Source organism: Equus caballus, chromosome 13, assembly GCF_041296265.1.
Source record: "Equus caballus isolate H_3958 breed thoroughbred chromosome 13, TB-T2T, whole genome shotgun sequence".
Lineage (NCBI taxonomy): Eukaryota > Metazoa > Chordata > Mammalia > Perissodactyla > Equidae > Equus > Equus caballus.
This window is the reverse complement of record NC_091696.1, coordinates 41,025,102-41,041,843: the sequence shown is the minus strand read 5'-3', so window position 1 is coordinate 41,041,843 and position 16,742 is coordinate 41,025,102. Positions and strand designations below refer to the sequence as shown.

Genomic DNA, 16,742 nt, shown 5'->3' with positions numbered 1-16,742 from the left:
TAACCTTCCTGTGCCTCAGTTTACCCCTCAGTCAGTTGCAGATATTACTCCCTAGCTCTTAAGATAGTCGTGAGGTTGCAGTGCGCTCAGCTCACTGACAGGTGTGTGGTAAGCGTTCAGGAAACACAACTGTTTGGTGCTCACTGAATTTTCCCTGGGACTCTGAGGAACAGGGTGGCCAAAAGACCATTAGGAAAGTCTATTATGCTCTAAACGCTGGTTCCCTCTGGGGTGGGAAGCCGGTGTCCAGGGGGTAGGGCTGCAAGGGAGACTTTTCCCCACCTGCCTTTTGTTTCTTTGGATTTTGAACCGTGTGAGTTAAGTGCTCAAAAATAAATGAAACAGAGCCAGCCCTGATGGCCTAGTGGTTGAAGTTCGGTGCTCTCACCACTTTGGTGGCCTGGGTTCAGGTCCCGGTCATGGAACCACACCATCCGTCTGTCAGTAGCCATGCTGTGGTGGCGGCTCACATAGAAGAACCAGAAGGACTTACAAGTAGAAATATGCAACCATGCACTGGGGCTATGGGGAGGAAAATAAATTAAAAAAAAAATTTTAAAAAGCTGACCAATCAAATGTGCTTTACCTAGACAGTTTCATCTTATCCCAGAACTAAACCTGCCCTTGTGTCTTGTGCCCTGGTCCTTCCCCGCTTCGTTCCTCAGAGCCAACGACCGTGGAGCTGCACGTGGACGGCGTCAGTGACATCTGCACCAAGGGCGGGGACGTCAACTTCGTGTTCACGGGCTTCTCTGTGAATGGAAAGGTGTGGCTTCGGCACTTGGCTCTTTCTAACGTCTGCTCTGCAGTGTGTGCTGTCTTCTCTTCCCTCGAGGAAAGCATGACTTTAAACCTGGGGGCCTTGATCCTACAGGGCAGCCCCAGAGAAGCTTCTGGAGAGTTTGGGAGCTCACTGAAATTGCATGTGAAACGGATTAGGGGTTTTAGGGCTCAGATGGAGGTTGCTGGTCAGTCCCTGGCAGAAGTGGAGGCTGTTGGCGTTTAAATGCCAGGGGGTGCCTTTTACAGGGCCAGGTCCCTGGGGGAGTTACTTTGCCTCCCTCCAGCGTTGAGATGTGCACGTCTCCTTGCCGTCCTCTTCTGTACGGCGGGTTTCTTTCTCCTCTCCCTTTACACTGAGAGCAGGGACCTTGGGCCCCAGCCGTGTGTGGGCTTCTTGTTGGATGGGGATCATGGGTGTTGATTCCTTCTCAATACTTTGTGAAATAATTGTGCATCTTTAACTGATGGTGCCTTAGATCCGATGACATAAAGTATTCTTTTACTGTTGCTGTTTCCTCTCTCAGCCCCTCAGTCCTCCCCGGAAAGAGTATCCATGATGTCTGTCGTCATTTCAAAGGCATTTTGACCCAGAGAAGGGTGTGGGCCCCACGGGGGGCGCGTGGCAGGATCAAAGTGCTGTTGGGAGCAGTGCTTTGCTGCTGGGTGGGTCCTGACCTCCTTCCCCACGGCAGGTTCTCAGCAAGGGGCAGCCCCTGGGGCCCGCAGGAGTGCAGGTGTCTCTGAGAAGCACGGGCACCGACGCGAAGATCCAGTCCACGGTTACGCAGCCTGGCGGCAAGTGAGTCACCCGGTGTCGCTGCCGTGCAGCTGGAGCGGGGTTGCGATGGGGGCGGGAGCTTTGGTTTTGGGGAGACCTGGGTTCGGATCCTGATTCGGCCTCCTAACTTTGGGCAAGTTATTGGCCCTCGGGGCCTCAAGTTCCTCCTCTGTAGATGGAAGGCACTTGGCCCGTTGCATCTAGCGTTGATGGGATGGTTACATATAGGGTAACGCCCGTAAAGCGCCTACTCAGGGCCCCGCACATAGTGGGCCTTCATTCAATGCTTGAGACTGGCTCTGGAGCCCGACAGCCTGGGTTTGAATCCTGGTTCCCCCATTTGCCAGCAAGTGACTTAACGCCTCTGGGCCTCAGTTTCCTTATTTATAAATGATGATAATCGTGGAACCTACCTCTTAAGGTTCTTGGGAGGATTAAGTTATAATAGGGTTATTTCAAACTCCCTGGCATGGAATATATGCTTCAAAACTGTCAGCTCAATGTAGGTCAGCTCAGTTATGATTTTCAAAAATCATTTTATCACTATTACATCAAAACTGTTTTGTTGTTAGGACTGCTGACTGCTTAATTAACCCTGTGGAGTCAGCTTTAAAGCCTTTATTTACTGTGTTTATATCACTGAGTTGTAAATGGTAACAGATGTGCCACGCTGCTCCCAGGATAGTCCCCTTGATAATTGTGAAGGCATTCAGTTCATTACTAACTCCTTCAGTGTACAGAATGGACCGAACTGAAGACAGAAGTTTGTAATGAGTCTGTCAGTAGGCCAGCTAGCTTTCAAATGATGACCATGGAAATGATTTTCCAGTTTTGAAATAACGTTTACTTCTGTTCGATGGATGCCTCTCAAAGCATGCTCTGTAGAGGGCATGTGGAGTTTCGTTTGCTCTAGGCTGGTAGTTTGCTGTCGACCTCGTCGGGCAGGGTGCCTTGGCCTTTCTGACTCTCGTTCGTCTGCACTAACTTAGACGACGGGGGGACCTTGCGGAACTGGGGCGCTGCAAACACGGAGCGGAGGCTGAACCTTAGCGAGACAAAAAGCCAATAGTCACTTCAGTTTCGTTGTAGCGGACTGCTTTCCAGGCCCTCTCCGGTTGTTAGGGGCAGTACTTGGTGTAATAAAATACCAGCCCGGAAGAAGAAACGGACTGCTTCTGGTAGTTCCTTTCACTAGAATGAGCCCTGCCTCGGTGCGGGGCTTTGCAGAGTTAGCGGGTTGGTGTGTCAGAATGCTGGCGGTAGCCTTTCCAGCCTCGGCTCCTCCCAGTCTGGTCTTGCTCTGGCTGTAGCTACTGGGTCATCTTCATCAGCTACTGGTTTTGTCACAGTTGGTCTGCGCAAGAACCCAGAGTGGCTTGTATTTCTTTCTGAGAACAGATTTAAACTGTTTTGCGTAAGATTCAAAGCTGCTTGTCATTCACGCTGTGTCACCTTGTGTTAGCGTCTGTCTCAGCCTGTCCGATCTGTTCTCCATTCTCTGCACACAACTCCTCCCTTCGCGCTTCTGTTCCTTTGACATTTCCCTGCGCTTCTCCCTGCCTGTCCGTGCCTGTCTCCCTGTCAGAACTCACTTGAATGTTCTCTGACTATCCCTGCTAGTTTCTAGGTTGGAAATCTTTGGGGTTCAGGGAAGCATAAACTCCTTTCCATCAGCGCACGGAACACCTGTTCTCGCACACAGTAAAGTGCTCAGTAAGTGCTGTCCGATGTGGATTTGGACAGTGAAGGGTTAAATTTTGTTTATGCTCAGTGAACTAGCCAATGGCACATTCGTGATAATTCAGACATTATTTTCTTGTGCTTCCAATATTAGTCATAAAATTAGAAATACTCAGGTTGTTGGGAGAAAGCTAAGTGGTATTTTGTATCTCTTAGGTTTGCATTCTTTAAAGTTCTTCCTGGAGATTACGAAATCCTTGCAACTCATCCCACCTGGGCCTTGAAAGAGGTGAGCATGTCGGCGTCTCAGTGCCAGTGCCAGCAGTGTGCTGGTTTGGGGGCAGATGGAGGGGATTTTAATTCAAGGTATGAAATTAATTTATGGCTTTTCTCAAAGTCGAAGAAAAAACAGTGGTGCTCCTGACTAGCTGGGCAGTCTTTATAAGGTGAAACTCCCCCCCGTCGCAGACGTCGCTGCTGGTTTCAGTTTTAGGTGAAATATTGTCTTCTTGCTGTGAAATAGGTCTTTTTAAACTAGTTATTTTAAGCCAGATCAACACCAGAAGGGCCTGATTGAGCTCTTGTTCCTTTTCCATTCTGAAACAGAAACCTTTAAATATACTTAACATTCTAGAAGCAAGGAGAATGTATAAGAGTGTTTATTGTACCTTTGTTTGTGATAGCAGAATATCTTAGACAACCTAAACGTCCATTCAGAGGAGAATGGATTGTGGTTTTATCACCCAATAGAATTCTGTACATCAGCAGTAATGAGTGAATGTATGTCAATATGATATATATATATATATATATCATATTGCTATATAGATCAGTATGACTACATTTAAAAACATAAAGTTGAAAGAAAAAGGCAAGTTGCTGAAGGATAAAGAAATATGATACCATTTCTATAACGAGTAAAAACACTCCTGATATCCCTCTTGTGGATGCATTCGAATGTAGAAACGTTATAAAGACACGCATAGGAATGAAAACAGCATATTCGTTAGGATGCTGACGTCCGTACCAGGAGGACGGGGCTCCTGGGGTACACAGGGTCTTGAGTTGTATTTCTACTGTTTTCTTTTTTAGCTGGTTAGAGCGTTGTATAGGTGTTCTTTAGAGTTTCTTTGTATCTTTTTGTTTGACTGAAATAGTTTATAATAAAAGAGCAAAAAAGGAAGAAACACACTAGGTGAGGTTCTGTAATAACCATGAAAAAACAAATTGAAATAAGACTTAAAGGGCATTTTGATGACTTTTCTATTTTGAGGGTCTGTCTCATTCTTGCTAAAGAAGCATCAGAATCAGGGTTTGACTTTGACTCTCTAGGTTTTATGCATTTATAATTGATGGTTTTTCACTTAAATGTGTCTGTATACTGTTTATGGCTTTTAGTTTTCAGGAATTTTCTCTTCTAGGGCAACATTTAAAAATGTTTTACTTAAAACTCACTAGCTTACACATTATAAATAGAATACATTTTACACTGTTGGTTGTATGCATAAAGAAGTTTGAGTTTAGTAATATAAAATTGTATTTTAAAGTAAAACATGCTGTTAAAAGTCAGGATAATGATTTCCCTTTGGGGGATAGCGACTGGAAATGAGTGTGAGGGGGCCTTCTGGGGTGCTGGTTTTGTTTCTGGGTGCTGGCTACATGGTGTGTTCAGTTGGTGAGAATCACTGTGCCGGACACTCAGAATATGTGCACTTTTCTCTCTGTAACGCGTACTCTAACAAAAAGCTTAAAGATCTATGTGTATAAACCATTAAACATGGAAAGAAAGTAAAGCTTGCTCATTAAAAAAATTGCAACATACAGAAGAGCATAAAGGGAGTGGAAATAGAAAACTTGGAAGGCAGAAAAGTGTAAAAGAAGTGACACGTCCCCATCTAGATGAAATCATTGTTTTCTAGATTTTACCACATTTCCTTTCACTTCATATTGTGCATTAAAAAATTGTGATCGTACTGTGGATGCAATTTTGCATGTTATTTTTGCCCGGTTAATATTTTCGCTTCGGTGCGTCCCCGGGTCGGTAAACACTGTGCGCGTGTTCATTGTTTGGGAAGTTAAAATCTCCTTCTGCTGCAGGCGAGCACCACAGTGCGTGTGACCAACTCCAATGCCAACGCCGCCAGTCCCCTCGTGGTGGCCGGCTACAACGTGTCGGGCTCCGTCCGCAGTGACGGGGAGCCCATGAAAGGCGTGAAGTTCCTTCTCTTTTCTTCTTCAGTAGCCAAAGAGGTAAGCAAAGAAAAGGCGAGAACCAGAGATTGCGGGCGGGGGTGGGGGATGGGGGATTACAGACTGAGAACATTCTGGTTAAGGTGCAGGTCAAGGTTGATTGATAGTCTCAGCGCTTAAGAACGTTGTGCTTCTCGGTTGACTCACAAGAAATTGAGTGTCTACACTGGGAGGCATTGGAGTTCAGTGGAAAGGGCACAGGCTTTGAAATCCATCAGACCCAGGGTTGCGCAGATCCCAGCTCTGCCTCCCACTGGCTGGGTGACCTTGGCCAGTCCTTCCTGAGCCTCTGTTTTCTTACCTGGAGAACAGTGACCCATTGTAGGGAAGGACAGTCATGTCGCTTTTTTCCAAGAAGACTGACATTTTTAGCTTTTCAACTTGAATGTATAGATTTTTGCTCCTTTTGTCTACTGCTACGTCCTGGATTTCAGAAACAAATATTTTGTGACATTAAACTTAGCAGAGTTTTCCTGTAGTGTGGTTGTTTGATGGTAATCAGAACATGGAAATGGAAAGGAGTCATTTTGTTCTTTTTTCTCCTGGCACAGGATGTCCTGGGCTGCAACATCTCCCCGGTGCCCGGGTTCCAGCCCCAGGACGAGAGTCTGGTGTATTTGTGCTACGCGGTCTCCAAGGAGGATGGCTCGTTCTCCTTCTATTCCTTGCCCAGTGGCGGCTACACTGTGGTGAGTGAAGCAGATTCCCTCCGTCAATGTCTGGGACCCTCAGACACAGGTGGAGTCATCGTCGTCTGGGTGTTACAGGAATCAATGCTTGGCCTGCGGTTTCTTGAACGTTCTGTTGAGTGGTTACTTGAGATGAGGCTCCAACGACTCCGTAAGAGCTGCAGAAAGTGCATTCCTTCCTCCTTTACTGTCAGCAACAGGAGGAGTCACGGTTCCTTTTCTCTTGGCCTGCCAGGAACCCCTTGTCATTTCGGGCTGCTGGATCGATTATTAGTATTGGTGGTTAATTATGTTATTGGTTAGTAATTGTCTGGTTTCCTCCCAGGTTCCCTTCTACAGAGGGGAGAGGATTACCTTTGACGTTGCTCCTTCCAGACTTGACTTCACAGTGGAACACGACAGCCTGAAAATTGAGGTGAGGCCTCCTTGTCTCCTGGAGGGACGCACTTTCGATGTCCCATCCCTGGGCCCAGGTGTTGCAAACATGTTTAAAAAAAATCAATATTTTATCTAGAAGGGCTGTTGGAAAAACCAGAATTTTGTACTTTCTTCCAATTTAGCCCGGAATCTACCAGCTGGAATCGACCTCTCCTCTCTTACATATTCTCTTCGTCCTAGAGAATTGGAGCCCCAGCTCTGTCTCCTTCATTCAATGAAATATATTCATTGAGTGCCAATGACAGACGTGTCAGATGCTGTTCTAGGGGCGGGCACACAGCAGTGCCCAAAAAGAGGCAAAAATTCCTATTCTTGTGAAATTCACATTCTGATGGCAGAAAGAGACAATATACATAAGTCAATTAGAAGGATATGAAAAGGTGCTACATGTTCTCTGGTAAAATAAAGCAAGAAAGGTGACCCTGTTTCAAAGTTGAGATGGGTTGCCATCTTACAGGGTGTTCTTGGGAAATTCTCACTGGGAAGGGATGACATTTGAGCAAAAACCTGAAGGGGAAGACGCAGCAAATTGTACTTACGTCTGTGGGAAGAGTGTTTAAGACCGAGGGAACGGCAGGTGCAAAGGTCTTGAGGCAGGAGCGTGCCTAGAAGGTTTGGGGGACCCCAGGGAGGCTGGGGCGGCTGGAGTGGAGGGAGTAAGGAAGGGAGGAAGGGGAGGGAGGGCCAGAGGGAGAATGGGGCAGGTCGTGCAGGGCCCCGGAAGGGTCTGAGCAGAGGAGAGGCCTGATCCCTCTGGCTGCCGTGTCGAGAGGTTTGCAGGGGGCAAGGTGGAAGCACGGGACCGGGGGGGAGCTGTCAGACCTTGGACCATGGTGGGGTGATAGTTTGGGTAGTGGATGGGGTGATAGATGGCCCGACAGACTCTCTAGACCCTAAAATAGATGGTAAATGTGTTTTCCATTACATTTCTATCTTTAATTAAAGAAGTAGAAGATGGTTACTGTAGCAAATTTGCTAGCTAGAGCAAATCCCAAAGGAAAATAACAGTCTTTCATAAATGGACCACCCAGTGTGACAGTTATTGCAAAAATTCGATTTTAATCGTCTTCTTTGAAGTTACATTTGAAAGTACTGTGTTAAAGGAGCTTAAACGGATGGGAGCTGGCTTTTAGGTCCCACGCTCCGTGGGCTCCTGACTCTGCTTTTTAAGATTCAGTAAAGCATTTGACAGTTGTGCTGTGCATGGGGTGGGGGTTAGAAGAGAGAGAGGATGAGGTCCTGGCTGACTTTGAGGGGCTTGTGGAGAAGGATGGGGGCAGGTGAGTGGGGCAGGATGTTCCCAGATGGTGAGCAAATCCGAGTGTTTAAATAGAGAGCTGGATGGAATGTCAGGGAGCAGCCTGAGGCCACGTGAGGTCAGGAACTGTTGAGAGTCCCTATTCTTTCCTGTATTCCTAACGTGATTTAGTGCCTGGTACACAGTAGGTGCCTAATGAAAGTGTTTGTTGAGTGAATATAGGAGTGCGTAAGAGGATAAACCACATCTTTTTAGAAAGATCAAGAAGGAAGGAAGCCATTTTATTTTTTTGAAGCTTTCTCAAATGCTCTTGCATGTACGCTTGCATCCCTCATGCCTTCATTCATCCCTTCAGGAGGCCTTTATTGAGGGCCTCCTATGTACCAGGCAACTGAGGCAGAAAATGTCCCTATCTTGGTGGAGCTTACATTCTAAAGAGGTAGACAGACTGTGAGAAATCAGACGAGGGCCTCTCAGCTCTCGACAGATATTTCGGTGAAGCTAATCGGTTGGTGCGACGGGTGGTGACGGGCGGGGCGGGGGCAGGGGCTCCTGGGACAGGACGGTCAGGGAAAGCTGCTCGGAGGTGGGGACAGTTTGGGCCGAAGCCTGAACGGTGAGAAGGAGCGGCCTCCTTCCAGACCTTCGGTCTGTGGGGGAGGAATGATCCAGGCCGAGGGAGCTGCTGGCCTCCAGGCCCCACGTGAGGGATGCATGTGGAGCATGCACGTGGCATCTTGAGGTCAGCGTGGCTGGAATATAGCGACTCAGGGACAGTAGAGCCACGGTCCTCAGCAGCGGGGCAGTGCGGACACGTAGACCAAGCCTAGGACGCTGTGGCCCGTGCAGCAGCTGGGGTTGAGTGAGCCGGTCCCGGTGGAGTTAGTACAGACTTGAACTCAGGCTGAGGTGGACACAGGTGCTCTGGAGACCCTGCCGAAGTGGACCCCACAGAACTGATCCGTGTTGGAGGTGGGGCGGGGGTGGTCCAAGGTGAGGCCATGCTTTAAGGTTGGGAGCCTGGGGGACGGCGTGGTTCACCAAAATGGAGGCGTTGGAGGGGAGGAGGCAGGACGGGAGCAAGAGTGGGGAAGCTCTCGCACAGAAGTAATGTTTTATTCAGTTATTTGACAAACATCAACGTGTTGGAAATATAAGGAACAAGACAGATACAGGGAGGGGGCTGCCAGGGGGGGAGCAGCGTGTGTGGGTGAGTTGGAAGGGAGCCTGGCTGGCGTGGGAGAAGCCGCGTGGGCTGGTGTGCTGAGTGATGCTGTGAGCGGCATAAGGGGAGCTTTTAGGGGTCAAGCCCGCGGAACCTTCTTCCTGTCCTTCCTCTTTTAGCCCGTGTTCCACGTCATGGGATTCTCCGTCACTGGGAGGGTCTTGAATGGACCCGAAGGAGAAGGTGTTCCGGAGGCGGTGGTCACTCTGAATAACCAAATCAAAGGTGGGCAGGCACGCGACCCCGGGGGCTGTGTGCCACTTTGGGTTTTGATCATGGAGAGAAATGGAAAGGAGACGAAACCTCAGTGAGTTTCTGAACCTCTGCTGGGTTTTTGTCTCACGTCGTCTTGTGTAGATGGAGGGGTGTGTAGTTGTTCGGGCTCATCTTTTGTTGGCGTGTTTCTGTTTTGCAGTCAGAACAAAAGCGGATGGCTCCTTCCGTCTGGAGAACATAACCACCGGGACGTACACCATCCATGCTCAGAAGGAGCACCTCTACTTTGAGACTGTGACGATCAAAATCGCACCCAACACACCCCAGCTGGCCGACATCATTGCAACAGGGTAAGGCTCCTCCCTTGGGGTCTGGAAGTGCCCGTGCCCACGTTGGCAGCCAGCGGAGGACAGAGTGACCTTACGTTTGACTGTGTTTCTGCCAAGGATCTGCATCCAGTCTCAGACACCTGTCGAGAAGTCAGGCTGCCTTCTTTAGAAAGATTAGTGCTAATTCTTATAAACTGAAGGGACTTATACCTTGGATGCTTAAGGAAAATCATCTTGCTTCAAAGTTAAAGTGGGTTTAAATTAGGGCGTGGGTGGGAGCCCAGAGCTTGGTGTTGCTGGAGCAGGAAGTGCTGGGCGGGCAGAGGAGCGTGGTGGGCTGGAGGGCACAGAGCTCAGAGGGCCTCTTTCTACCCCGTTGGAAGGTGGGGCTTTCTCCCCTGGGGCTCAAGGGGCCAGTGAACGGTTCTGAGCATGGAGGTGACGTGGTTAGCCTTTCGTTCAGTGAGGCACGCTGGTGACGTGGAGCACGAAGGCTGGAGGATGGCTGGAGGTGGCATGGTGGAGGAGGCTTTGGAGGGGACAAGACTGGAGTGCAGGGGACTTGAAACAGAGTTGGTGAGGGCTTGCCTTGTAGGGAGATCAGGACATATTGGAAAAACACTTAGGGGTTCCTGGTTTGCGAAGCAGGACAGTTGTGGTGCCACTGGTTGTGGACAGGAAGCAGAGCCCGTTGGTGACGAGGGTTACGTTTTGGCCACAGGGGTCTGTGGGACCACTAGGTGGGGCTCTCCAATAGATGCTTGGGTAGCTTGTAAAGCCTGAAGATTTGGCCATAGGTGGCAGCCAGAGCCTTGACCTTGTAAGAGCAGGTAGATTGGAAGATGGGAGACCAAAACTGGCATGCCACTGTCTGAGGGTGGCGGGAGAACCTGGGTGGCGGGTTTTAGGTGTGAGGTGGTACATGAGGGTCAGGGAGGTCCAGGAGGTGAGCCCTGAAAACACAGTCCATTGGCTTGGTCACTGAGGAGGCCGCGGTGACCATTTTCTGTAGATTGGGGGGGTGGGGGTCAAGTTGGGGGTCCAGGGATGTGTGGAAGACAAGGAAGGGTACACTGGTGGAGCCTGGTCCTGTGTCCCTATTGTGCTGGAGCCTCAGGAAGTGTTCCGGGACCGAGGCCTGGGCTTCCTTCCTTTCATAGCATCGTTGAGCCCCTCCTCTGGGTGAGGCGCTGTGATCAGTGCTCAGTGTAGGACGGTGAACCACACTGACATCGTGAAGACGAGGCTGTCATCTCCCGGGGAGGCCGGCTTCAGACTCATGAATCTGTGATCGTGAATTGGAGGAGGTGTCTGGGGAAGGGACGGGGTGCTCGCAGAGAACCTGACGTAGAGTGGGAGCTCCGGAAGCCTCTCTGGGTCGCTGAGGCCTTCTGGAGGACTGAAGGTTAGCTCAGTGAAGAACTTCCCGGCAGAGGGGACAGCGTGTCCCCAGGCCTGGAGGGAGGGGGAGGAGCTCTCGGGAGACAGCCAGCGTGGCCGGAGGCGGCCGGTGAGGTGAACAGCTCCGCGCCCTTGTGGCCGTGTTGCGGGACGGGCTTTCTTCCCCAAGATGCGGCGGAAAACCAGTGAAGACTTTTCAGCAAGGGAGTGGTAGGGATCACGGCATTGTGGGAAGTGGTGGTGTTTTTACTGGCTGTGGCGTGGAGAACGGAAGGAGGGAAGCCAGAGTGTAAAGGGAGGGACCAGATCCGAGGCTGAGACAGGTGTCCCGAGATCCGGTGGCAGGTGGGCCCAGGGGGGCTGCAGGGGAGGGGGTGGGAAGTAGACGGGTGGATAGATAATACAGGGAGCAAATCAACAGGCCTTGGGCTGTTGGAGTCCCTGGTTTCTTACTTGAGCAACTGGCTGGGTGGCGGAGGTGCTATTCACGGAAATGAGAAATAGGTTTATATTGATAGTTATTTTCTTCCTTAAAGTGGAATATTTTGGTCAAAGAAAGAAAAATAACCTTTGTTGAACATCTATGGAAAAACTTATTGTTTTCCTTTTGCACCAATGTAGCACATTTGCCTTTTAATTCATTGATATTTCTTACTTAAAAAAAAATTTCCCCATTTGTTTGAGAAATAAACTCTGACTTCTGTCGAAACAACTGTGAGAATATAGTTATCTCACAGTGCACGGAAATTACCAGTTTCTGTCTATAAATGTCATGAACCCTGATGAAAGAATGTGTTGACACAGAGCAGGGCTTCCATATAACAAAACACTCTCCCTCCAGCTTTTTAGTTTATTTGTTTTAACAACCAATATCCATTTGAGGTTTAGGGTAACTGAGCTTCTCTTTAATTGAGCATATGAGCTAAACCAGATCTTATGGTTAAAATGTTGAAACCTCAGAGAGGCAAAGAGATTCAACTTGGAACAAATAAGGTGATGTTCCCCCGACACGTTCAGAAATCAAGCGAATATGAAAGGTCCTTGAGAGTTCATCAGCATTCTCTTCCCTCCCTTTTATTCTGCAAGGGCACGGAAGGAGGATGTGAGAACCGAGATGCGTGCTTTTCAGTCTGGATCAGGGGCGTGCACGCTTTTTCTGTAAAGGGCCAGAGAACAAAGATTGTCGGCCTCGTGGGCCGAATGGTCTATGAGGAAACCCACCACAGACAATTCGTAAATGTTTGGGCGTGGCTGGTCCCCCTGAATGCATGGGCACTGCAATTTGAATTTCATATAATTTTTATGTTTCACGAAATACTCTTCTTCTTTTGATTTTTTTCTCCTTTTAACCATTTAAAAGACTGAAAATAGAAGTGTGTAAACCACGGTTTGCACAAACACACGTGGCTGGTGGGCCTGGGTCCCTGCTCCAGACCATGGGCTCCTGTGGCAGGCGGGTCCCTCCAAGCTAAAGAGACGACTGTGCCTCTCATTCCTCCTGGAGTTCACGGACACTGTCCCCCACCTCGTTCCTGCTGCTGTTGGTTTGCGGCCGAGCGCACGTTCCAGCATTTTCTGTACCCTGTAATTATCTAACGTCGAATACAACATTTTTTATCGTCTTTCCATCAAAAGCAACAACTGAATTTTTATCTAAAATGATGCTTTAAGATTAGAAAATAAAACCTGGAGTTAGCTAAAGAAACCCTGGTGGCCTCCAGCTGTGACACATTATTATACGCTTTAACACGTCGACTGACTCAAAGAGGACGCTGTCGCTCTTATCAGAGAGTCGATGTGCCGCTCGTGGTGCCTCTGTGCCAGTGTCTGTGCACAGTGCTCCTTGAGTCTTCAGTCTGAGTCATTACTGTAATAGGACTTTTCAATTAGAAGTTGCTTTTGTGGTTCCCAGCTCCTAAGGAGTTCAGTTTTAGCTTTGCATTTTTTTTTCACTTAATTACCTTTGCTGTTCAAGTCTCTCAGATTGCTTTCATGCAGGCATTATATACAATCACAGGCCGGGCAGGCGTCTTTTATGGCCTGCTTCCTTTTATGGCCCCGGGAATGCCCCAGTTTCTCAGGCAGCCTGCAGCTCTTGCTTTTAAGGCCTGGTCTGCATTCTCAGTCCGGGGCTGCTCCACCCTCGGGGATCCAGTTGCCTGAAACATTTTATCTGCAGATTTTCTGAAAATCGCTTCTGCAGTGGGGGTTACGGATGTCACCCAGAAACGCACAGCCCTGCCTTTCTCCCTTATGCAGAAGGAGGTCCAGTCTTCCTTCCGAAGGTTCCAGTTTTTAAAACCGGAGCCATCTGGGCTGCATGCCTGTGTCTTCCTCAGGACTGGTCTGGTCTCGGGGGTGAGGGCCAGGAGGCGGTCGCGTGGTTTGGGTTGATAAGCGCCTTTCCGGTTGCAGCCGCGTCCTCCTGCTGGACTGAACGGCCCCTTTCACAGGTTCAGCGTCTGTGGCCAGATCGCCATCCTCCGCTTCCCTGACAGCGCCAAGCAGATGAGTAAATACAGAGTCGTCCTGTCGTCGCAAGAGAAGGACAAGGCACTGGTCACTGTGGAGGCGGATGCTCAGGGCTCATTTTGTTTTAAAGCAAAGCCAGGGACCTACAAAGTCCAGGTACGAGGAGTTTTGTTCTGTTTATTTAAAGGGCAGCGATTTTTAAAAAGTGTTATTATTAGCCCCCCGTAGAGAGATGCCTTTATTTGGGAGCTTTTCTTGTCCTGGCCCCAGCTTCTATCTGAAACCTTCACGTCCCAGCATGTGACAGTCAGGAGAGACAGCAGCTGGCTCCGGCCATGCACAGACCTCCCCCTTCTCCAGGCCTGCTGTTCGTCGGGGCTCAGTATCGGGCTGCCGGTCACGCCTCTGCCTTCCCGGGCTTCTGGCTGCTATAGAATGTTCATGAATCCCACAGGAGATCAGAGGGAACTCACTGGCGGCAGCTGGGTAACTTCCACAGCGCCTGGTTTCTGGAACTCGGGGCCAAACTGGAGCGTCCGTCTCCCCGCCTCGCCCTGTCTGATCTTCTGTTCCAGGCGGGCAGGGAGGCTGGGGAGGCCCTGGCCTGTGGTCTCACTGCGAGGGTGAAGGCCTGAGCCTGGGTGGGGTGAGCGGGCAAGAGGCGGGACAGAGCGGAGGTCAGCCCGCTGTGCCTTCCAGCGTGGTGCCCGTGTGGTCTCAGACCGCGTCTCAGTGGGTGTCAGGCTCCCCACCCGTCAGTCAGCTGCTGCTTCTGCCCGAGTACGAGCAGGTGCGGGGAGACGAGACGGCCTGGAAGGTTCCTTCTGGGACTTTGCTGTCCTCCAGGGCTGGTGGGATGCCTACCTCCGTGAAGCGGGTGCGGGGGCCCTGCTCCCTGCTTCCTCTCAGTTGTGACCTGTGGGCCGACATCTCCTTACTAGGCAGCCAGCTCCTTGCGAAGCTGGCCACAGTGATGAGCCTTTGGGACCTGTTTGGAGGCATGAGAGGGACTTTTCCGAGGGAGGGTAGTTCCACCATGTAATCTTTCCTGGGATAGAAAAGGTGACCGCTGCCCCCTTCCCTTGTTAGCCTGAGAAAGGCGCACACAAGAAGAGGAAGAACATGGCCTGATCCCATGACTGGTCCCCCATACGGTGTTGACGAGCTCAGAGCCTGTCAGGAGGGACCCCCGGCCCGGAAAAGGTTCTGGGGTCTGTGTGGTCTCCGCCCACCGTGTGGGCGGTGGGTGGCTGCTGCTGCCCCTGTGGACAGTTAGGCAGATCCACCATGGCCCTGCTGAAGACCCGTTTGCTCTGTCTGGTTAGAGATGTGTTTTCTCCACTCAGGCTGTTGGCACATTGGTTGTGATTGTAAAACCAGGCCCAGAGACGAGCCTTTGTCCTTCAGAGTCTGTTTGGCCTGGGCCCTGGAGGCAGGCCCCGCTGCAGTGCTGACCCTGTCCCGCGTGTGTGTCCACAGGTGGTGGTTCCCGAGGCGGAGACCAGGGCAGGGCTGACGCTGAAGCCCCAGACCTTCCCTCTCGAGGTGACGGACCGGCCTGTGCTCAACGTGGCCTTCGTGCAGTTCTTGGCTTCGGTTTCTGGAAAGGTCTCCTGTTTGGGTAAGAGGGCGATCGAAAGCAGGAGCACATCCTCTCAGAGAAGGAGGTGGGGAGAAGGGGGATTTGGGTGAGCTTTTCCCCTTGGGAAGCATCAGAGATGAAAGCAGAAACCACCCCTGGGAGTGGTCTTGGGGCGTCCGTACTGTGCGCAGTTCTTGCTGAATAATCGCCCCAGTGGCTCTCCAGAAACTTCTCTTGTGAATTTTTCCTGCTTTGCCTCTCAAAAGAACATGTGGGATTTTTTCCCCTCTGACTCTGAAAGGAAGATGGAATTAGGCCCAGGTTTCAGTCCCGGCTCTATCACTGACCAGGTATGAGACTGTAGGCATTTACTTGTTGAGCATCAGTTTTTTTTCTGTAAAATGGGAATACTACCACTTTCAGAGGGTTTTCATGAAGCTTGAGTGTGGTCACGTCAAGATGCAGTGCAGCACAGATGTTAAGAACGTCAACTCTGGAACCAGCCTATGTGGGCTTGGACCCTCGCTGTGTGACCTGGGGCAAGTTACTTAACCTCTCTGTGCTTTGAGTCCCTCATCTGTAATAGGGAGATGACAATGGTACCTGCCTCACAGGGTTGTTGTGACGGTGCATTGGGGTAACTTCTTAGAATCGGGTAGACACACACTTGCTCTGAGGAAGCTCTCCTGGCACTGCCCTTCAGCAGCTGAGTGGGAGCAGGTGGCCCGCAGAGGGTGAAGGTTTGAGTGGGTGCTGTGGTTTGTGCGGGCAGTGACACATGGCCCACCTGTCTTTGCAGACTCCTGCGGCGACCTGCTGGTGACCTTGCAGTCGCTGAGCCGCCAGGGCGAGAAGCGCAGCCTCCAGCTCTCGGGCAAGGTCAACTCGATGACCTTCACATTTGACAACGTGCTCCCCGGGAAATACAAGAGTAAGACCCGAGGCAGCATCTCATGGCCCTCGCACGCTGCCTGCCTGTCTGAACTTTCTCAGACCCGGCTCTCACATTGTGTCCAACTGTCTCCCGTTCCTGTGTTAACTCTGCTTTGCCCCTTGACCTTGAATGTGCTATTTGTTCAGCGTTGGGCAATGATGCAGGAGTCGGGGCTCTGTGACCCACGGCCATCTGCTCAGCACAGCCCACACACTTCTCCTCTTTGGGGAGGGTGCCCTCCTTCATGCCACTTTATTGCCAAATGCCGGACAAGAGAGTGAAATAGTGACACGCATGAGTTCTGCCACCCAGCAGCCGTGTGACCGTGGGTGGTGACCTGATCTCCCCGAGACTCAGTTTCCCCTTCTAAAATGGGAGTAGTGGACCCTTCTGCAGAATGTAGGACTAATGAAAGGCCGTGTGTCAGCCCCTTGCACAGGGCCTGATGAGCAGGAGGTGCTGGTGGACCTGGCTCTCTCCTTCCTGCCTTTCTCGAGAAGCCTGTATTTCTGCTCTTCCAGGAGCTCAGCCTCGAGCTGCTGGCCGTGGATAGCTTATCGAGCAGACGGCTCTTCCTGGGGAATTTTATTTTCTGTTATATCAGGTGTTGGCAAACCGTGGCCTGCTTTTCTGAGTCAAGTTTTATTTGAACCCGGCCACACCTGTTTGTTCCTCTGTTGTCTGTGGCTGCAAAGCCAGCGTGGAAC

At 50.5% G+C, this 16,742-nt stretch overlaps 1 protein-coding gene across 1 annotated transcript in view; it reads left to right on the top strand.

Annotated features, from left to right (window-relative positions):
• The window catches only part of LOC100053583 (BOS complex subunit NOMO1), a 50,176-nt gene that overhangs the window by 7,881 nt on the left and 25,553 nt on the right, over positions 1–16,742 (top strand). Inside the window, exons 4-14 of the mRNA XM_023616265.2 lie at positions 666–766; positions 1,476–1,582; positions 3,458–3,530; positions 5,339–5,491; positions 6,043–6,180; positions 6,506–6,595; positions 9,221–9,326; positions 9,517–9,667; positions 13,501–13,675; positions 14,999–15,140; positions 15,901–16,032. Coding sequence (XP_023472033.2) covers positions 666–766; positions 1,476–1,582; positions 3,458–3,530; positions 5,339–5,491; positions 6,043–6,180; positions 6,506–6,595; positions 9,221–9,326; positions 9,517–9,667; positions 13,501–13,675; positions 14,999–15,140; positions 15,901–16,032 — 1,368 coding nt within the window. The remainder of the gene's footprint in view (positions 1–665; positions 767–1,475; positions 1,583–3,457; positions 3,531–5,338; positions 5,492–6,042; positions 6,181–6,505; positions 6,596–9,220; positions 9,327–9,516; positions 9,668–13,500; positions 13,676–14,998; positions 15,141–15,900; positions 16,033–16,742) is intronic.